This window comes from Dunckerocampus dactyliophorus, chromosome 3 (genome assembly GCF_027744805.1).
Source record: "Dunckerocampus dactyliophorus isolate RoL2022-P2 chromosome 3, RoL_Ddac_1.1, whole genome shotgun sequence".
NCBI lineage: Eukaryota > Metazoa > Chordata > Actinopteri > Syngnathiformes > Syngnathidae > Dunckerocampus > Dunckerocampus dactyliophorus.
The window spans coordinates 7,682,116-7,705,782 of record NC_072821.1 but is presented as its reverse complement, the minus strand read 5'-3'; the positions used below and the strand labels follow the sequence as shown (position 1 = coordinate 7,705,782).

General features: G+C 39.1%; 1 protein-coding gene across 5 annotated transcripts in view; it reads left to right on the top strand.

The window, feature by feature from the left end:
* Positions 1–4,097, top strand: part of LOC129178146 (MAM domain-containing glycosylphosphatidylinositol anchor protein 1) — a 214,328-nt gene extending 210,231 nt beyond the window's left edge. For 3 of the 5 annotated variants that reach the window (XM_054770068.1, XM_054770069.1, XM_054770067.1), the window contains exon 18: positions 1,723–4,097. In XM_054770068.1, the coding sequence (XP_054626043.1) occupies positions 1,723–1,808 (86 nt within the window). In that variant the 3' untranslated portion in view covers positions 1,809–4,097. The remainder of the gene's footprint in view (positions 1–1,722) is intronic. The other 2 variants (XR_008569757.1, XR_008569758.1) reach the window with 2 other exon arrangements.
* Positions 4,098–23,667: the final 19,570 nt, after the last annotated feature.

Below are 23,667 nucleotides of genomic sequence, written 5' to 3'. Positions count from 1 at the left end.
CTCGCTGCAAGACGCTTCTGTCTGTGAGGTAACACAAGGATTCGCAAAAGGATTGAGCTCAATTTATATTTGCTAGGTTTGAGGAGTTTAAAAAGATGATAACCGGTAGATCGTAATAAAAAAGATATACAGTAATCCCTCATTTATTGCGGTTCATTTGTTCAAGACCCGACCGTGATAAATGAATTTCCACAAAGTAGAATTCCTTATATATATATTGGGCTGCAGTGTCCTGGCGGTTAGCAAGTCGGCCACATAGTCAGGAGAGCTGGACCATTTGGGTTTGTATGTCCGTTCGGGTATTTGTGTGTGGAGTTTGCATGTTCTACGTGTACGTGCATGCGTTTGCTGGGGCACTCAAGCTTCCCTCACACATTCCAAAAATATGCCTACTGGGTTAACTGGAGAGTCTAAATTGTCCACAGGTATGAATGTGAGTGTGAATGGTTATTTGTCTGTATGTGCCCTGCGATTGGCTGTTGACCAGTTCAGGGTGTACCCCACCTCTCACCCAAAGTTGGGATAGGATCCAGCTTACCCCCGACATAGAAAATGAATGAATGAAAAGGATTAATATAAAATCAATGAATAAATTAATTAATAAATTAATTATAAATCAAATATTGTCATAGTTGAAACCTGGTTACAACCTTCTAAATACATTTTTTTTTATTATTAGAGCCCTCTAGACATGAAATAACACCCCTATACTCACCTTTACACTAGTATTACCCAATATGGTAGACATAATAAAAGTAAATAAGCCATTCAAGACATAAATAAGATTTATGCTCGTGTTTGTTGCTATGAATGTGTTCCCTTACGGGCGCTGAGTGGCGGGCGGACACAAAGTGACGTTGGGGGTTCAGAGTTGAGTTTTAGCTTGGCTTGGATTATGGATGCAACAGTAGTTTGTGTTTTTATTAGGGATTTTTAGTAGGGATTATTGTACCTGTTGTGAGATAATTCAAACCTGCAATAAAAGCCTGTTGTTCCATTCACAGCATCTTTGAATGTATTTTTTGAATGTATTAAATTTTTACAGAGCTGCTGGAAATGTTAATTTGGAGATTTTGGAAATTAATAAAGTATCCATCTATCATTTAGCCATTTTCATGCTTGAAAATGCTTAATGAAGGCAAAAAATGTGTAAAATTCAATATGTATGTTTTTTTACTTTGATGTCGGCTCTTCCTATGGTGAAACTGTTCACCAAGCGGTGGATTGTTCACCCACCAATGGGGACATGAGCTGCGCTTAGACAGGTTAGTTTTACCCAAGTGGTGATGTGTTGTTGCAATAGTAATTCTGCAGTCGGTCGTAATCAACCACGAAACAGCATGATGTGTTAAATAATGTATTTTTGAAAAAACGTGAGTGAAACCGCAAAGTGGCGAGGGATGACTGACTATATTTCTTTGAAAAATTAGCATGATAACGCCGCCTGTGTTGTTTGCTAACGGGCTAACTCTGTGTCACAGCTGCATCTCTCCAGATCACTGGTGTTTATTATTGACAGGCGAAAAGCTCCGACTTTATCAGTCTTTAGAACCCTTCTGTCTTCTTCAGACATTTATCGAGGGAAACAAATCAAATCTTATAGTCAAGTCAATACACGATGTTTTAACAGTTTTCTCTAGTTTGCTCCCCAAAAAGTACAATATGTCAAAGTCGATCATAACTAATTCAGTGGGTCCCTTCTTCTTTTTTTACCTGTCGTAGTTCTGATCGGTGGATCACAGGCGCTCCCATTAGCCAGCTGGCTGACCTTTGGCCTGTCCTGCATCCTTGCCCTGCTGTGCAGATGATGAGCGGCCGCTGGAGCGCCACCTTCTGTCTGTGCTGACAGACACTGCCCTGACTCGCGTTCTTTTACTTCTTCTCTCGACCCAACTCCCGGACGTCCCTTTCTCTCTCCCTGTCCACTTTGTCCTTTGTGCATCCATTATGACATGCCAGCATTAAATATCCATGTTTTTCTTGATTTAAACACATACTCTAACAAATGTAATCATGTATTTAAGGCTAACATCTCCTCTATTAGTCTATTAGTTAGATTTCCTTATAACCATGTCGGTGTCCCTCGTCTCCTCCATGTATTACCACCGAAATTCCACAATTCCCCAAATTCCACAATCCCCATCGCCCCCTTTTCCCACTCCAGACACGCTAAAGTGTCGGACACTCTACCAAAGATGACCTGAGGGAATAGAATGGGAGAAACAGGATTCCAGGGAACTGGTGAAAGAGAGAAATAACGTGGGCGAATCTGTCCTTTTCGCTGAGACAGATCACACGAACTGAAGAATAAATGAAACGCAAATGGAGGAAGAAGAAGGACGCTTCTGGTCGCCTCTTTGCTGGCCACGAGCTCCATATGGATTATACGTGTACATTTATCACTATATATTAAATATAAGCAAAGTTTAAATATAAGCAGTACAGCAGAGGACTCTACGAACTGAAATTAAAGAAGCACAACATTTATACAACCTCTGTTGTTCCTTTGGGTTTTATGTGGTGTTGCAGTTTGTCCGAGCAGCAATTCCGTGTTTTTTTTATATTTTCGTTTATGGACAATGGGTGAGACATCTATCAGAGAAAGTACAACACAGGTGTCAGATTGAAGAGAAGGAAATGTGTGTTGCACACGACAGGTCACCGAAGACGCTAACGTGTACAGTATGTAGCTGCTACTGTGTGGTGCGGATGACGTAAGTACAGAATCTGCCGACATTGTTTCACTCCGAATGTCTGTCTTGTCAATGGTCACTTAAAGGAAAACTGCACCTTTTTTTGGAATTTTTTTTTTAATCATCCACAATCCTGTGAAACATGAACACATATATGTCTTTCTGTTTTCTGTTCATTCTACAGATTTAAAAAGAGCTAAAAAAAAAAAGACGCAGCTAAGAATGCACGTAATGGGAATCACCTATTCCGCCTTCTGAAAAAACGAAAAAAAACGCCAACAACGCTCCATTTACATATGATGTGACGTTCATATTAACCAAGCTACAGCGACATTGTAATTATTATTATTAACACTGTTGCGCTAAAGAACTACTTTACCTGTGTATTGACACCTTGCCACACCACACCGGCTAGCTAGTCGCTGGCTAGCGACTAGCTTCACCACACACTCGCCCACAGCGCGTCAGCACCGCGCTCACAATGCCTCAGCTCACTACCGAAAGGTAACGCTACATATTGAAGCTGCTGTGTTTCTGTTTTTGAGTTAGCAAAGTTCATGCTTGGTGTAGTGTACAGTATGTTTCTATGTTGCTATGTGAAATCAATTCGCCCAGGAAGGAAGTTCCGGTAATGCTTAAAAGGACCAAAATACGGCAAAATACTGTAAGTACTACATGTTATCATGAATGTACCTGTTACTACATAGTCACAGCATGGATATAAAACCATAAAATCTTGTTAGAGGTTGTTGGAGGTGTTTTAATAGCGGTCTTTGTAGGCAGAATAGAATGACCAGAAAAGAGAAAGACGTGTGCATGTCTTTCGTAAAGATTCGCGAAATTTTAAAATAAAGTGCAGTTTTCCTTTAAATATCACAGCTGCCCAATGAAAAGCAAGTATCTCAAGTGTCTTGTTTGCATTTCAGAAAGTTTGGAGATATGTTTTTCATTGGAGAACAATGTTATGATTGTTAAACTCAAGCAATACGCATATGTAGAGCTGCATAAGCCATAGCTTATGATTCCATCTCTGATAGCATCTCATCATCGAGTCCCATGAATGAGTTTTGATGTAATATGATGCGTTTATTCCTGCAGGTCTATACTGTGAGTGCACCTGTAGCCGCTTTAATCATTCATGGTAGTATATTTGCTTTGGTATCTCCATCATAACTCCCTGTTTTGATTCTGGCCTCTGTGTTTCGCCCGTGTCGCGTCACATTTTTGATCATCTTTATGTGTTTTTTTAACTTACGTTTTGCCTCCAAAGCACAAGCTATGGCTAAGGGTGATGTGTTACGTCGTGCCACTTTTTTTTGTTCCCGCGACTGTTGGTCATGTTGGACAAAGCGCTACAGATGGATGAATTAAACCAAGCGAAGCAAGCGGACCTGAAGTTCCAAATGTGTGTCCTGTTTTTGTGTGTTTTTTTCTCTCCTGCACTTACCGAGAATTCACATGGATCTCCTTTGTTTTCGTGCACCTAATAAATGATCCTATTTGTTGTCCTTTTTTTAAAACATCTGACCATAATTTGTTCCACCAAATTAGTTCCAATTGAGAGGCACAATAGTGTTGCCGTTTTTTAAACAGACAAACACAATAACACAAAAGACCTTTGTGGGTTTGTTATCGTTTGCTTTGGCAGACATGCTACCATGCATGTTATACAGATATCCTCAGGTTTTGTTTTTTTTTTTAGGACGGGTGGATAATCGTAAAAAAATCAAACATTTTTGACTTAAGGAGCAATTTTGTTATCTCATTCATCTCATATCATCATCGGTTTTAGAAACCTATCATTTTATAACCAAACAAACCAGTGGAACCTTGGTTAATGTCATTAATTTGTTCCAGAAGGTCTGACTAACCAAAACGGACGCTTACCGAATCAATTTTCCCATAACAAATAATGTAAATCCAATTAATCTGTTCCAGAACACCAAACACACAGTTTTACATGCAGAAAACAATTCTAAATGCATGTAAATGATGAGTGAAAGGGATCAATCAACATTTAAGGTTACTTTTACCTTCTTCTAAGACGTGATTGTTGATGTGACTTCCCAAAGACGCAATGTGGCAGCGAGGTCAGCATGGACACCACCTTCCTGTTTTGCCATGAGTTATTTCTTGAATTCAACAGTGTTTCTCACCTCAAGTCTCTGTTTTTCTTTTGATCACGGCTGCAATATGAGCCAAAATGGAGCAAAGAAAGCTGCAAGTGATAAAGAAGGTGAGAACGAATTCAAGAAATATCTCATGACAAAACAGGAAGGTGGTGCCCGCGTTGATCTTGCTGCCACATCGTGTCTTTTGGAAACAGTCACATCTTCAATGAGGGTAAAAGTCACCTTACATGTTCATTTATCACTATCATTCGTCATGTATATGCATTTAAATTTGCATGTAAAATTATAATTGTAAAACTACAAAAAACTTGTTTTGTATTAACGTTTTTGAGAGTCGGCCTCTGATTACATCATAGATGGGCGACGAAGCTGACTTCCGTTTCCTGTTTCCATGTGGTGGCAAGCTAATCGGATGCTAACCACGACGTTTTGTTCTAAAAAGTCATTTCGAACATAGCTGGACTCACGCGGAATATTAACAACACGATAAAATGTTCACCATATTGTATGCTAACCGGAAAATGTTTGCAAACCAAGGCTAAATTTTGGCGTAAATTTTCGACATTAACAAAAACATGCTCAATTATATTCCACTGTGTAACCCCCGTTTCAACAATGCATTGCATAACCATCGCCTGGTTGCTAATCTGCATGGTGTTTATCAAGTGTGGCCTCTGCTCTACGAGCCATGCCCCAATTAAGCATGCCAGTCATGCCAGTCACAAATAAGCGTGACACCTTAACACACTTTTTCTCCACCTGTAGGTGACTATGCTGTAATTGCTTTTATTACGACTGATATGCCTTTTCAAGTATCTTAGGTCATATCGGTACATTTTGTGTCCTATTTATTTCATTCCAACACAACCGTTTAAATCGGTGTGTGTGCGTTTTTGTTTACATTTTTTTGGCCCAAATATTTGCATTCTCCTTCCACTACAACGACTGTTGTATTCTTTGTCTTCCTGGCTTGTCAGAGGAAGTGATGGATTGAACGTGTGTTGTTTTGAACATACGTGGCAATTAATGAAAATGCTAAGGACCTAATAAATTACACATACTTGCTTGCTAATGACTTTTAATTCCAAAGCTGCTAGCTCGTGCATGGCTAATTTGTGCATGAAGTCTAATGAATGCCACATCACATCTTTCACGGAGCCACATCAAGGTCTTTTTTAGCGTCTAAACAACTGCTGTCATCATTTATACTTCTACTGTGTGTGATTGGGCTCCCACTTGCAAGAACATTATCACCTTAAATATTTTGTTGTTGTGGCCCAGCAGCTCCTTTGATGGGGTAATGTCTCGTTTAGAACTCCTACCATGTACGGTCAGCTATTATATTTCTATCTATTATTTGTAAAGCCTATCGCTTCTCTTTAGTCTTTCTTCTCGGTTATTCGGACCGCATTGCTATTGGAGAAGTCAATGATCACACAATTTAAAAGATTTTCAAATTGTATTTCGAAAAAATAAGAGCGCTGGGCTCTTATCATCAATGAGGAAGATTGACGAAAGAGAGACTAGAGATAGGGTATATACAGACTATTACAATCTAAAAGTGTGATAAAAATAATAAGATTTGACACATGAATGTTTCGTTGTGCATGAAGACTGGATTTCATCTGTTTGATACCCGTCCACCTGCCGCACATCTCTAATGTGTGTGTGTGTGTGTGTGTGTTAGCCTAGACACGGCAAGCATGAACGGAGAACAATTGGACATCCTTACGACTGTCCTCTTTACATTATTCATCAATCACTACTCTCCTGCGCCGTCTTTAAATGTTTCCACAGGAAAAAAAAGAGGATCTGAAGGTAAAAGGTGGAATTGTTCTGATAAATGTTTCAGCCTCTCATGAGAGCTTTAAAAGACTGAAAATGACCTGAATACTCTGTAAAGGTCACATCTCTCATATCTTTTCTCTTTCACCACGCACATCTGTGACTTCTCGACCATGAAAAACCATCCTGTTTGGACTGAAGTACACCTTAAAGGTGCTGTCCCTCGTCGGCTTTTTCACCTAGAAAATATATAAACAGCAGCAGCAGCAGCAGCTTGTACAAAACAATGTCAATATTCTTCACAATTAAGAGTTAAACTCAATCAGATTTGTCTTTCGGTGCTTGTAAACATACACAAAAGCAGTCTCAGAGAATTTACGGACAATTAGTCAGCCATGGCTGAGAACTTGCACTTTATTCGGCCTGTACACACTGGGATGCCGAGAAAAACCGTACAAGCCAACAAAAAACTAAGCAAGAAATAAATAAAATGTAGGACCTTTGAGAATGAAAGCATTTAAAGCAGATGCGATGGATGCTATATTTCTGTTGAATCAGTGAGTAAAATCATGCATGCTTTTGTAGCATAACTTATATTTATAGTAGTAACTTATATATATAACTTACATTTACTGATCTATATTATATCTGTATATAATCTAATTAATCACAGTTTTCAAATGAATTAATCATGATTAATTACCATTTGCAACAATGTGTGACATATGCACGTTTTCACTGTATTTTATGGACAAAAAGATATATGACAGGATAAATCAGTCATTTCCGGTGTATAAGCCGCACCGGTGTTTAAGCGGCACCAACTAAATTTAGAGAGAAAAACATATATAACGGCTAGCATCTGTCACCGATGGTGGTTTAAAACAACAGATTGAACAAGTAGGTGTTTATATTTGTCAGAAATTAAAATTAAACCTTTTTGTTCGGCTCAAATAAAATGATTGCTGTTTGTGGCTGTCTCGTTTACACATATATGAGTGTAGCACATGCAAATACACTAAAGCGATTTGAAGTCATTGTTGTGTCGTCATAATAGGCTATACAGTCAATGGTAGCTATTTGTTAGCTAAACTAAAGCCAAATTGCTATTACTTGTATTAGCTGACAACAAACACAACTAATACTTGTGTAGGGGTGAAACAAGTCCTCGAGTAATTTGAGTACCCCGTTTACAAAAATAATTGAGAAATGCTCTGTGCCGCGAGGAATCGTTGTGTGTGCTCAGGTCACCGCTTGCGTCACGTTAAGAAGATCAAAAATAAAAACATTTTATCTCACTATCAATAAGTGGCAATTATAACATGGAACAAGGAAGTGTGTGTCTCACTCTCTTGGCTGAGAGTTATGTGTTCCACTATAGTAGGTGTCTTCAGTTTAGTTTGAACACTGCAAAATCTCAAAATTGTATAAAAAAATATTTGTCTTATTCCTAGCCAGCCAAACGGTATAGAAATGAACAGCCATCAACACAATGTCACATGTAATTTAGTCTTAGTAATGTCAATTAACTAATCATTTCGCTCCTTTTTGGTAAATCGTAGTCTTGGATGGATGAATCCATCCACAAAGCACCTTTATGTAGTCCAAGAAAATACAGTTTGTCCATGTGCACAATGTGAATTTAATAAATAAAACAAAATAAGACAATTGGTTGTTCATGATATAGTGAAATGTCTTTCTTTCTCTTGCGTATTTATTATTGTTCTTTAACCAAGCAAAAATATGTTTTATCCAATTACTGGATTAATCAAAAGAATTTTCAGTAGAATACCCAAATACTAAAATAAGTTTTATTGATTAAAGGTATCAAAAGAAGAATATTCCAAGGAATATATGTTTTTTGCTATGAATTCACATTTGTATGAATGTTGATTACTGTACATATTTATATCAATACACTGAAATGGAAATGTAACATTATAGCTAAGCCATAGTCATGTTGTTATTTGAACATTTTTCCAACCCGTGTGCTAAATACCTGCAGATTGTAAAACTGGCACAAAGAAAAAAAATAATCAGCAACATTTCCCTTTTAAATACATTTCTACTTCTGATGTTCCTTGGCATCAAGTTGAAATTAAAGTGCCTCCCATTGCTGAAATAATCACAGCTATTGATCGGTCTGTGCCGCATATAGGCAAGGTCAAGAAATAACTGTAGACTAAAGAACAAAAAAAAGGGAAAGGGAAGCTAGTTTAATCATATTTGGATTTACAAGTCAATAGCGATCCATTTTCCATTTAGTGTAATTTCAGGTTGTATATATTCTTAGTATGTGCTGGTCCACTTTATATTAGCCTTCTAAAATCCATGTATGTATTGGTATTGTGCAAAGGTACTGCATATTTGGGTGTGGGATATATTTGAAAAGTAAATATGTTAAAGGGGACCTATTATGCTTTTCCTCTTTTCTAACCAATACATGTATACATGCCTTAGTCATTAGTTCCTCATTAGTTCTTCATTAGTTCCTCAGTAACTACTGTATTTTTGTGTGCCTTATTGTAAAGTGAGACCCAGTAATCCCTTTTTCCAGACCAAGCCGGGATAAGTGCATTTCCTCGAAGGATTCCATATTCATAAATCAAATATTTTCGTAGTTAGAGGATAAAAAACCTGTTTACAACCTTCTAAAAATGTTTGTGAACATTATTAGAGCCCTCTAGACCTGAAAACACCCCTATACTCACCTTTACACTCGCATTAGCCAATATAGTACACATAATAAGAGAAAATAAGACACATTATGCATAAATGAGACATAATACAGACACACACCTTAACACTTGGATAGTTCCTTGTTGTTCTGTTTTTAGTTACTCTATAAAAGACTATACTGTATATACCACTGTATATACTACCTAGCCCTACCCTTACCCTCTAGACGTAATTACCCTATTAATCTGGGTTGCTTTTGCACAGTGTTATTTAAAAAATCATGTGGGTGTGTGAGTGTCACACGGAGGTTGGTAGGACAGGGTTTGTCTCATCATCCATTCAGAAGGAATGCCGTTATAGTGCTCATCCTTTAACTAAATTGTATTTTGTCTTATAAATAAAGCTTTGGTAAAGCGGGGAAGACATTTACTGGCACTTTCATCCCAAAATGTGTGTCCTCAATGCATTTTATTTGGTCTGTCTTTCTCGAATCCAATCGCTCTTATGCCGACTTTTGCTTGCCTCTAGCCATTACAGACGTGGCATAATGTCACTTGTCGCTCATTTATTTTAAAAAGCATACACTACATTGCTTTTTAAAAAACTTTGAGTGCATCCCAAAAGAATAGAAGTTATGTGGGGCTTTTTTTTAACTGCTTTATTGCATCCTGCGAGTTTTTTTCCCTCCATAGATAGACATATGAACATATAGTTGTCTGCAGATAGTATGCTGCTAGTTGTAATCCATTACTTTGTGACCTTGTGTATCTTTTCCCACAATTCCAATTTCTCCTTCACAAGAGATCCAGTGATCTTCTTACTGGTCAATTAGTTTCATATCTGCTGTGACTAAATGACTCGCTTATCTGTTCTCTGTTTGCACATTCCCTGCATCAATGTGATCACACACACAAGCACTAAATCCGTCTAAACTGTGCAGTCGACATCAGCATAGACCAGATAGAGAACAAACGCTATGTCGAGTATGTTTGCCGCGCTGACAGAGAGATAAACGCTAATGCCGTCGTCAATGTGACTGTTATTGAAAATGTTCTTGGAAAAGTTTTTGTTACAGGATCTAGTGACCTCTGGCCAAACCTGGTGTAACACCACCATTATAGACCACGTTATGAAGTGGACAAACTTAAGTATACCCTTAAAACGTCTAATGAAGTTGATGAGCCCAGAATGTACCCTAAACTTTATCCAGGTTATAAAGTAGGTATGGCCAAGTTATCCCCTAATCCTTAATTCAGGTTAGAATTTGGAGCATCCACATTATACCTTAATATATTATTGTAACCACAGGAATATAAATGGACCACTCCACGTTACACCCTAAATGTGTCTTCAAAATGAAAACAAGCCCACAATATACCGGAACCCTAAACCCAGGTTAAATGAGGACTATCTGATTATATCCTAATATAGTCCAAATTATATCATACATCTATCTCTAGAAATATAACGTGGACTACAGTCGTCCCTCGTTTATAGTGGTTAATGGTTCCAGACCTGACCATGTTAAATGGATTTCAGGGGTATAGGGTTCAATGTTAATAAATGGAATGTTTTCTGAGTTAGAGCATAGAAAAACTGTTTATGACTTTCTAAATGCAGTTGTTAACATTATTATAAGCCCTCTAGACATGCAATAACACCCTATTAATTATTGTTTACACCGCATTGCAACTCTTATGTTGCAGGTGTAGCTGAGTGAAATTGTTAATTTACAATAGTGTGTGTGCGACGCACACAGGGAGAACTGCACTACTCACTGTTAAAACAATACGCACTTTGTTGTGCGCTTTATAAAACTTATAAGAAGTATATTGTCTGTGTGGGCTAGAGCACCCCGTGAAGCTTTGATTTTTAAAAATATGTTTTCTTTTGTTATTGTAATGTTACCTTTAGAAAAGTAATGCTAAAATGTGAACTTCTGTTTGAAGCACTACGGAAGAAAATTGACCAAATTGTGATATTTGGTAAAAACAGAAATACCTTTTATTACAGTATGTTGTACAAAACAAAAAAACATAACGTGGACGTTTGAGCAGCTGAGGTCAGGTAATGCTGCTGTGTGTGCCTGCTAATAGTGTACCCTCCTTGTCAATGTTTCACAAAAATAAATGTGCAGATCCCGACTTTATGTGTGTTCTTCAAACCTGATGCCATTACAAGTCTGCCACACAGGAACTCGAGACGGGCGCTAGCTAGCAAGCTACCGAGATAACAAGCTAGCCTCAAATTTATTTCTTCGAAACTTAAGAAGCCAAAAACTTACCACTTCCACACGAGATGGGAGGAAAACCTTTTTCGGACATGCCATGGTTTACTTCATGACTTCATGCAGGGTTAAGGTAATGTAATGTAAGGTAATGTATCATTGTTTTGTGTTACTGCCGCCTAAAAACAAGAATACTACACATAGTCTACCACAAAACAGCGATCATTTATTAATTAATTAATTTATAGCGAGGGACGACTGTACTCCAAATTACAGTTTAAACTTGGATGAGCCCAGAATGTAGACTATCCCTAAATTTGTGCAATAAAGTAGTCAAATTCAAAATATACTTTAACCCTAAATCCATGTTATTATAAACAGAACTAGACCAGAACATGCTCTAACCATAACTTTGGGTAATAAAGTAGATAAGCCCACGATATGCAGTACCTTTAACCCTAAACCAAGGTAACAATAAGGACCATCCAAGATTATACCCTAATATTACACAGATTATACCTTAATCCAAACCCTGTGATTATAAAGTGGATTTGCCAAGAATATAACCTCACCATAACCCCCTTTATGAAGCCCAGATTAGGCGTAAATGTTCATTTATCTGTTTCATTTGACAATTAGAATTATTTTGCATTGTTTTCTGCATATAAAACTATATTTATTGATTATAAAATGTATTTTTGTTTGCATTCTGGAGCAAATTAATACGATTTTCAGTATTTCTTGTGGAAAAACTTGCTTTGGTTTTCTTACGTTTTCGCCTGACCACATGGAACAAATTAATAACAAAACCCTAGGTACCACTGTAATTGTAAATATTTGTTATTGTTTTGTGAACCCTCATTTGTTGAGTATGTGTTTGCAGTTTCTCATAAGAAACTCATACATATTGCTTTCATATATATATCAGTACCAACTATGTCACAGTGTTTTGAATACAAAGTGTTGTATATTTCACTGTTACTGTGTAAGAAAGAATATTCAGAGCAGAAGCAGTTGTTTATTGAATGCTGAAATGACATATTAAGTTTGATGCATATTGTCAATCAGTAAACAATCAAAGTTTCTTCTTGTTTTCTTAGAATGTTGGTCGGGAGCAAATGAAGCAGAGTGAGTTTCTTTGACAGAGCTCACACGGAGGACGCTGACACACACACACGTACTCACAGACAGAAAGACACACAGGAGTGAGCCTGTAGATTAGAGGTTCAGAAACAAAGACATGCTCACTGCAACACTCTGCTGTGCCGAACGCGACCTCATACCCCACATGGATGGTAGCACAAGGCAAGAAAAACAACGTCCCGCTTGTTACTTTGTAGGTCCTCTTTGACTAACGTGAAGCACGATAAATTGGAAATTGCATCCACAGAGGAGGAAAACAACTGCAAAAATATAGAGGCTGAGGACTATGTGGAACATCAGTTCATCTCTGCATGGGGCCAGCGTGAGATAAGATGCAGAATCAGTGCTTTTTTCCAAATGTTCCCAGACATAAAAGTGCAGAATTTCTTATTTTCATATTTACACGTTTCCTTGATATTTAAGGAAGCATGTAAATATGAAAAGTATTTTTCTTAATCTATTTTGATATACAGTGGGACCTCCACAGTGGAAAACAATCCATTCTATGGTGCCAGATGACTTCTAAGTAGCACTAATTTCAAAACAATGTTCCATAAAGAAATAAGCTACCGTAATTTCCAGACCATAGAGCGCACCGGTATATTAGCTACACCTACTACGTAAATGTAAAGAGAAAACATAGTACATAGTACTGTGTACTATACAGATGTACTACTGTACAAACAGTATAGGCCTCACCTGTCTATAAGCTGCAGGTGTCCATGCCGTAACATGGGATATTTACAGTAGTACACAGAAAGATGTTACACAAAAAGATTTTTTAAACTTTTGATTAAATAAATGCTTTTTTCCAAACAGTGCGTGTAATATGGCTAGTTAAACAGTAGCCTACCAGACAAGTCATTCATCTCTGTCCTCATCCTCCTCCTGTTAACTAAAATCACTAAAGTTGCCCTCTTCTTCACAATTGAACAACGTCATAATTCTTCCGTCACACACTCAGTCTCTCTCCCTTTTGTTGTTGCTCTCGGCGTCTTGAGTCACAAGGCCAATTAACCGTTTAGCTGGGTTTGTCGTCGTTCATCACGCAGCAGTACAGCCTTTCGAAACCCGTTGGTGATAGTGTAGTGTCCCAGGTGTAGGGAACTTAAAGTCACTCTTTGACAAGACAAAAACTCACAAACTTGTACTCTTTTGGAGCGGACGTTCTGGCTCCGAATGCCAGGTGACACACACTAAGTACCGCTGCCATCTGTGTAGCATCCGAGGTGTAGGGCGTCTCAAATCACTCTTCGACAAGACAAAAACGCACAAACTTGTACTCTTTTGAAGCAGACGTGCTTTCTCTGTTTATTCAACTCAACATGCGAGTACAGTGTATCACAACAAGAGTCGCCTTTATATGACATCATCCATGCGCCCCACATTACTACACAGAAGCTGTAGTAATTCTACACTTGGTCCAACTTACAGTATTTAAGATTAGGCTGGTAACAGCACGATCGCTGCAAAAGAAAACGTGATATTAGCGTTCGCTGCACTACTTCCTAAGCATCATGTGAATTGTAGTTTTAGCCATAAATGAGCCACATCGCTGTTTAAGCTGCAGGGTTCAAAACGTGACAAAAATGTAGCGACTTATACACCATAAATTACGGTAACTGTTAACACTGTATAATTAAACTAAAATAAAGTAAAAGTACTCCAGTAGAGCCTCCCTACTGGCAGAAATGCATTCACATAATAATAGTTTTTCCTTTCCTTTTGATGAAGTTGCATAGTTCTTTTGTGCGACAATGCTTGAATTCTCAAAATGAACAGAAACTGCTCTTTGTGTTGTTTCTGTTGATATTCTCAGTGACTCACTGACAGAGTTCATTTATTCATTTATTAAAGGACTCACATTCCCGAAGTACACTAACTCGCAATCGAGCCCTTAAGAACACATTTGTAATTCTTTCCTTCCTCTCGCACGATCCTTCATTAGAAAACCAAACAGCATTTGTAGGGTGAACGCTGGTTGGTATTCCGTCAGCTCTAATTCAATTTGTCATGGTAATACAAAAATGGAAAGCCTCTCAACAAATAACTGCTAAGCAAACAATAGTGGAGAGCATACATAAAAACAAGATGTTTATATTTCAGATGTTCTTGATAAAAGAGAAGAACAAGTTGTACATGCATGTCTGTGTGGAGTTTGCATGTCCTCCCCGTGCGTGCGTGGGTTTCCTCCGAGTACTACGGTTTCCTCCCACATTCCAAAAACATGCATGTTAGGTTAACTGGCGACTCTAAATTGTCCATAGGTATGAATGTGAGTGTGAATGGTTCTTTGCCTATATGTCACCTGTGATTGGCTGGCGACCAGTCCAGGGTGTAAAGTCAGCTGGGATAGGCTCCAGCATAGCCCCGCGACCCTAATTAGGATAAGCGGCATAGGAAATGGATGGGTGGAAGTTGTATATGGAAAATGAGAAGTTGGCTGGACAGATATGATCTCAAGTTTCAACATATTAATAGTTAATAGTCGATAGTTAATATCTCATCACATTTCTTGCAGGGAAGACACGAGGGAAGGTGCTAATATTTTGTCACTCCCCTAAAATATGTACTTTTTTTTCAGGATACAGATGCTCTGGAAATTTGGTGAGTTTTCAAGTATGTTGAAGCCCCTCAGAAAGCTTCTTATTTGTCACAATAATAGCAATACCGAGCTGCTCAGGCCCCAATAATAATGGCAATGTTTTAAGTAACATTTTAACATTCTTAACTGTCATATACTGTACATCTAAAAATGTGTTTTCTGTAAATGAAATCAAATAAAAGCACTTACTAGAGGTGTCCCGATACAACTTTTTCATTTCCCACATGATACCCACATTGCAACCTTGAGTATCGGCTGATACTGATATTGATCTGACATCAGCAGGAAAGTAGTGTGGAATTATTAGAAAAGGCTTGATCAAGTGATATTACTCTCACAGAGAACAATAGTCAGCCACATTAGGAATGCAAACAACAAACCAATTTAGTTCTTTCTGCATCTGGGATATAGTTCTATCCACAATGTATCGGCAGCTAGGCATAATATGGCGAGGCTTAAGGTGCTCAGATAAACATTTAAACCCGACATTACTCGCAACCGACAGGGGCTCGCTCTTTTCGGTAATAGTTAATTAATTGTTGTTGTCCCATGGGAGTTTCTCACGCTTTGCAAAGGTTACGGACAGCGTTGGATGTTTGAAGGAGCCGTAGTCTTGAAAAAATCCTCCTATTTTCTGTGACGCTTCAGATGCGCAATGAGGTTGGTGGTGTTAAACTTCCCTGGTTCTGTGCCACCACGGGCAACTTGTGGATAGTAAGTTTTGCACTCGGCTGCAAAGTCGTTTTCAGACCATCATCATTACTCTTACTCCTTGGTATTGTTAGCACTTTAGCGCATGCTGCTGTTGTGATCACATGGGCTCAGGCCGGCTGCTGCTGAATAGAAGTACTGTGCTGGGGATGCAGGCCGATGTAATCTGATACTATTCTTTTTTACTGATATCAGACTGATATTTGACATCAGTATCGTCTCAACACACCCCTAGTACGTACCCTTGAATATGCGATGGACACGTAGTGCTTAACAAAGTACAGAGACTGCGATTTTCTGAGGTTGACTGAATTCATGCATCATGCCGTTAAACATTCTTAATTGTGATAAAAGTGTAAAAAGAAGTTAAGCGCCACATATTCAAAGTCAGAACAATACAAATATCTGCCCACCATTTGATGATGATTGCAGATTCTAGCATGTGCCTTTGAGGTGAGTCTCTTCACTGCATGTCTTGATGTTGACATACTGTCGTCACTTTAGCCATATTGTACTGAGTAGCCAGGACGCATACTTAGATCCCAATAAGGTCCTTTTTTGGTGTTATGTTCATCATCAAATGTTCCTCTATGCAAGTTCTGATGGGCTCTGACTTTGTTCAGAGCTGTAATGACAGCATAAAGCACCTTCGCAGTGACGACCATCCTGCCCCCCCCAAATCTCACAACTTTGTCATTCACTCCCATTCCCTGAGCAATCGGCGGGGATCTCAAATGGAGTCTCACTCTGACAAATCTCTCTATAGCACATACAGAATGGTGCGCGGGTTCATTTGACCTCTGTCTGCATCTCAGTGGTGGACATGAGGAGGACGTCGTGCTTTCTATTAAGGGAAGCTGTAGACAATGAGGACGCCTCTGTCTGACAGCATGCTCTGTGGACATGTATACAGGGTTTTTCTAACTAGTTAAAAAAACACTACACAACCCTTGGAGAAAATAAGCAGTGTTATGTACAGTGTTATTTAATATTGAATTATCACTTCAAGTCAATATTGGGCAAAGGTATGAGATATTTTGGGTGTAACTAACTAACATTAAGAATAATCAATCATTATTAATCGTTATTTTGGTCTGTTTTCTATAATTTTTGTTTTGTATTTTCTACTGTTATTTGGCTATTTTGTATACTCGTATTAGTTTGCTTTTACCTTGTACGGTCGTCCCTCGTTTATCGTGGTTAATTGGTTCCAGACACGACCGTGATAAGTGAATTTCCGCAAAGTAGGATTACTTATTTATAAATAAAATATTTTCGCACTTAAAGCATAGAATACCTGTTTACGACCTTCTACATACGTTTTAATATTATTAGAGCCCTATAGACATACAGAACACCACTACAGTTATTTTTACGCTCGTATTACCCAATACACTAAGTCCCCAACTAACGAACACACTTGGTTCCAGATGACCGTTCTTATGTTGAATTGTTCTTAAGTAGGGGAAAAGGTAATATTACCAATGATATAGGTACTACATGTACGTGTATACATATACAGTATATGCATATGTATGTAAATATGAGTTTGGATGCAGTAGTAATATTAAACGAGGATAATTAATGAAAAAAACAATAATAAAAATGATATAATAATACGTAATGGTAAATGTTATTTACCTTTGAAGAGGAGTGGTCGAGCATACGTCGTTGTGGTGGAGTTGGAGGAGGAGATATTGAAAAAAAGGACAAATTGTCGTCGTTGTTAGACTCTTCTAAAAGACGTAGTGTTCTGTGGGTGGTGTAGAATTAAGCAGGCCTATTAACTCTTCACAAACTTTAATCACACGCTCTGTCCGGGTTGTACAATTTAGCTTTCCTTTTAGCTTTACACTGTATCTCCCCAGCGTCTAACTCTTCCTCTGTTGGTCTCATTAGCTCTAAGGCTGCATTAGCAGTGTCACAGTGCCCTCTACTGGTCAAGCATATACAGTAGCAGTATAAATACTGATTGAGCGACTACAAGGCAAAATAAAATAAATTATAGACCAGTGTGTTCCAGGGTGTTCGTAAGTTGGGGACCTAGTGTATAGTAAAATTATAGTAGATATATAAAAAAATAAGACATAAATAAGACTCATGGTTGTGTGTGAATGTCTTTCAGACGTGTGGACAAGAAGTGACATTGGCTAGACAGACTTGAGTTTTAGCTAATAATGTTAAAAACCAGATGTACGATGTTGAAAGCAGGTTTTCTATGCTCTAACTATGAAAATATTCCATTTATAAATAAGGAAACCTACTTTGTGGAAATCCACGTTTCACGGTCAGGTCCAGAACCACTCAACCGCGATAAAAATGGCATTGCTAACTGTCTGTGACCCACACAAAATGAATCCACGACCCACTTCTGGGTTCAAACCACTAGTTGAGAATCCCTGATCTAGAAGGTCTACGATAAATACACAATCAGAATTAAATGGCACACATGCATCCTCTCATTTTGATTTTCCATGGCAGATCTGCAAGGAAAATTATGTTTACGCCTGCTTTATATGCTGCTGTTTTTAAGTTTATTTGAACATTTTTGTTATTTTTTTCGCAACCATAAGGTACAAGAGAAATTTGATTTAAAATACTTTTATCTATATTGTATAGATAATTAACTCAAAGTATTCACACAATGCAACATTTATTTCAGTATTGGCATTGTTGATACATCTGATACGTCCACTGCCTAAATCATCATCATCACTGACTTGGCCACTGCTCTGTTTATTTTCAACAACCAGTGCTACAAATCTACAACATCTTTATGACACATATCTGTCTTTGTTTTTGGGAAACATGACAAACCTGGTCTTTTGGATCATCTATTAGCACAATTAATGGCTGAATAGTGTGCCAATGACATGTTCACAATGTGATGTGTCTGGATCCTGCTCACCATCATAGCAGCCAAACCCACGCAGGGCGTGCTACGGAAGTGGATGCTGAGTAGTCAACCTATTCATTTAGAGTCCTTGGTCAGTACGCCGTACAGCTTAACAAGGTAAGAGAAGAAAAACGATTTGTTAATGGTGAAGGCCTGGATCTGTTTTTCATGAAACAGTTCATGGTCATTGAACAAAATGAATGTTTTCGCACAGAAAAGCTTCGTCTGAAGGACATTGCTTTTTTTTTTAGGATTGCACAAAAACTTCAATGATTCATCCATCAATTTTCCAGACCGCTTGTCGTCATTATGGTCACGGGTAAGCTGGAGCCTATCCCAGCCGACCTCAGGTGAGAGGCCGCCACCAGCCAATCGCAGGGCCCATATGGACAAACAGCCATTCACACCTGTGGACAATTTCGTGTCCCCAGTTAACATGCATGAACGGCACGGACACACATTTTATGTCGTGTTAATATTGTTTCCTGCATGTAACCACCATGAAGCACCTGGAATACCACATCCAGATCTTAAACTTGGTGAAAGGAAAATGGCTGTTAACTACTTAACATATATGTTTTTTGACTGTGGAGCAAAACATTTTGAGGAAACCTCAAGAGGCCTGTAAAAGTACGCAAACATCACACAAAAAGACCCCAAGGTAGGATTTCAACAGAGGCGTTTTTCCCTAAACACACGGGAGAGACCAGGACATGGTGGAGAGACTATGTCTCTCAACTGGCCTGGGAACGCCTCAGGATCCACCAGGGGGAGCCACGACAAAGCAGCTGTGTAGAAGGAAGCCTGGGCTTCTGTGCTTATGCTGCTGCCCTCACGACCCAACTTTGGATAAGTGGAAGAAGCTGGCTGGATGGGCGTTTCTCCCTATGTGCTACCCAAGCGACTGCTTAGGGCCCCCGCCCACTTGGAGGCCTCCAAACACGCACATCATCAGTCACTAACTAGCCATGGGCCCCTTAGAACCACTACTGGATTTGAACAAGGAATTTTCCTTCTGTCAGGTAACGATGGCCACTGATCCACCATGCTAATGAGCTCCTCCGTCCCGTAATCCAAGATTTGGACAGATTTTGCAGAGAAAGAGGCGCGACTATCAATTAGTTGGGTCTAAAAAAGGTTTACACTGGAATCTCCAATTTGTTTAATTTGGAGAGTTTTTCCCAGCAGATATAATGGTGACGTAAATAGTCAGTTCCAGCACAAACTGTGTCCACAACAAATTTGGGTCAAACTTTGAGCTGTACAAGTTGTTCTAGTTCCCCAGTTGGCAATGTGGACAAACTGGGCTTCCTTGGTGAAGGTTTTCCCCTCCTCAAAGGCTTTCTATGTTGTAATGGTAACATCATTATCTCAAGCAAGCATTTGCGCTTCCCTGGGCTCACTTTTAATAGCTACAAACATCCCATTCACACATGATACATCACTCTCATCTGCACTCTCGTCTTCTATTTCTTCTTCGCTCCTTTTGTCTTTTTTTTTCATCTCCACTTTCCTTCTCTTGAGCTTATTGTCTGCTTCTATGCAGCTTTTCTTCTCCTCTCGCCTCTATCTGCCTGGAGCCGCAATGCTCCAGCTAATCAGTATCTAATCTCACTTTTAATTCTGGTCCTATTAACCTCGTGCTTGTTTTACCATTAGCCTCCACACACACATAAACACACACGAGGGCATGCACTCACACACGCTCGCACACACACGAGATTGCCTTCTGAGCTAAATTGTGGTTTATTTCCACATTGAGAGAGAGATATGCAGAGTTAATTACAGGGTGCAAATGAGGCTTCCAGCAATGTAATAAATGTGAAGGGGGATGGAATGGAGAATGAATGGATAGTGCTCATTATGCTTACTTATATGTTCAGACTTCTTACTGTTATTTTGTTAAAAGGGCCTGTTCCCCCACTGTTCAATAAAAATGTGGCATTAACCAAGGTATGTATGTTTCAAGAACAATAGCTAGTTGGGTGTTATGTGATTAAACAGTCGTATAATATACTACAGGATTTGAATCACAATTAGGTCTTTATATGAAACATGAAGCAACATGAAAGGTGCTTTGAAGGCTGTTCCAAGACCCCACTTTGGAAAGGCTGACCACATCTCTATATTCCTTTATCCAACATACAGACAACTTCTCAAAAAAGCTCCCCCTGTACGTACAGCAGTTAAAGTGTGGAATGAAGAAACTGATCAAGTACTTCAGGACTGCTTTGGCTGCACAAACTGGGATGTGTTTAGAACTGCAGCGGGGAGGGAAGATTGTACTGTTGATTTGGATGAATATGCTTCTGCTGTTACTGGCTACATTAGCATATGTATAGAGACTGTTACCACCACCAAGTATTACAGAAAATACCCTAACCAAAAACAGTGGATGAACTGTGATGTAAGGGCTAAGCTACGTGCTCGTTCGACTGCATTTGTCATGGGCACCGCTGATGACTACAAAAAGGCCAGATGACTATCGCCCTATAGCACTCACTCCTATTGTTATGAAGTGCTTTGAAAGATTAGTCATGACCCACATCAAAAAGAGCATCCCGGTGGCAACCGTGGACCCTCTACAGTTTGCATATCGCCAGAACCGGTCCACGGATGATGCAGTCAACACTGCCATCCACACAGCCCTTTCTCACCTACAGGGCCAGGACACATATGTCAGAATGCTATTTATAGACTATAGCTCTGCTTTTAATACAGTCAGCCCCCACAAACTCACAAATAAGCTCCTCACACTTGGCCTGTCACCCTCCCTCTGTAACTGGGTGTTTAACTTTCTCACAGGCAGACCCCAGTCAGTCCACAACCGCATATCCAGCTCAAGAATTCTGAGCACTGGGACCCCACAGGGGTGTGTGCTGAGTCCGCTCCTCTACACACTCTTCACCTACGATTGCGTGGCCTCCCAGAACAACACCAGCATCATTAAATTTGCGGATGACACTACAGTCATCGGACTGATCACTGGTGGTGTTGAAACATCATACAGAAGAGAGGTGGCGGACCTCATATCTTGGTGTCGTGATAACAATCTCCTTCTCAATACAGATAAGACTAAAGAGATGATCATCGACCCAAGAACAAGGGAAAAGGAGCCGCATAAACCCCTGTTTATTGATGAGACTGAGGTGGAGAGGGTGAAAACCTTCAAGTTCCTTGGCACACACATCAGCGAGGACCTCACCTGGTCTCACAACACCCAACAAATTATGAAGAAGTCCCAAAGGAGACTGTACTTCCTGAGAAGACTGAGGAAATTTGGCATGTCCACCACAATCCTGAGTTGCTTCTACAGATGCACTATCGAAAGTGTCCTTACCGCCTCCATCACTGTTTGGTACGGTAACTGTACAACACGTGATAGGAAGGCACTCCAGCGGGTGATCAAGACCTCACAGAACATTGTTGGGGCAGCCCTCCCCTCACTGCAAGACATTTATAAAACCAGAGTCCTACGCAGAACACACAACCTCATCAAGGACAGCACACATCCACAACACTCATTATTCACACTCCTACCGTCAGGCAGACGCTACAGGAGTTTGAAGTCCAGGACCACAAGGCTGGCAAACAGCTTTTACCCACAGGCCATCAGGCTTCTCAACGAAGCACTCACACACGCCGCACGCAACACACGCACACACTCATAGCACTTTATTTATTTATTACTTATTTATTTGTATATTTATTTGTATGAATGTCTCTTCTTTTTGTTGCTGCTTAATTTATTGGTATATATGTTTATGTTTCTTATGTTCTTATTCTTTCTTGTGTTTTCTTTCTTTTCTTGGGAGAATGAACAGAATAAGATTTTCCTTTTATGGTATTACTGCTGTTTTACCATGCACATGACAATAAAACTCTCTTGAATCTTGAATCTTGAATCTTATAAAGTGTTACTCATCAATGTGTTTATAAGCTGTTTACCAAGAAAAGTCATCAGCAGATACGATTCATCTTTTATTTCCTTGATGTTTGGCTTGGATAGCATTCAAAAGCAACATATAGTTATCTAAGGTCATTTTTTTCCCCATTACAGTCTTCCCTCGCTACATCACGGTTCGAATATCGCCCCCTCGCTGTATTGTGGTTTTTCAAAAATGTATTTATTAACAAATGATTGTTGTGTCGTGGTTGACGATGGCTTATTGTTCCTTGTGAAAGTTAGGGTATTGGCTGCTTATTTTCTTCTCAGTTCCCCACTCAGTTTCAAACTCATTCTTACGTTCAGAATAAATAAATTAGCGGCTAACTAGTTAGCTCGGTTTAACGCGGCGCCCGTCTCTTGCGTCGCTTCAGAGATTCCGTAGCCTGCACATAAGCGTTGCCCAATGTGAAGAAAACAAAGCTAGCAGTAGTGCCGGAGCTAGCAGTAGTGTCTGTGTAGCTCAGATTCATGTCAGACTGGCATGAATGTATCAATCAAGTGACAAACGTCATAGTGAGGATGGATGATAGACTAATGTCGATCTTTTTTGAATGACATGTGCGGTCCACCCACATTACATTCAAAATATTACAACAAGGAACTTCCCCAATGCTAACGGTGAGTTATTATGTGTTATTATGGCTTATCATGTCTACTATATTAGGTAATACAACTATAAAGTTGACTATAAGGGTATTATTTCATGTTTACAGGGCTTTAATAATGTTAAAAAAAAAATTTTTAGGTCATAAACAGGTTTTCTGTGCTGTAAGAACAACAATATTCCATTTAGTAATATTGAATCGTATTTCGTGGAAATTCACTTATCGCGGTCGAGTCTGGAGCT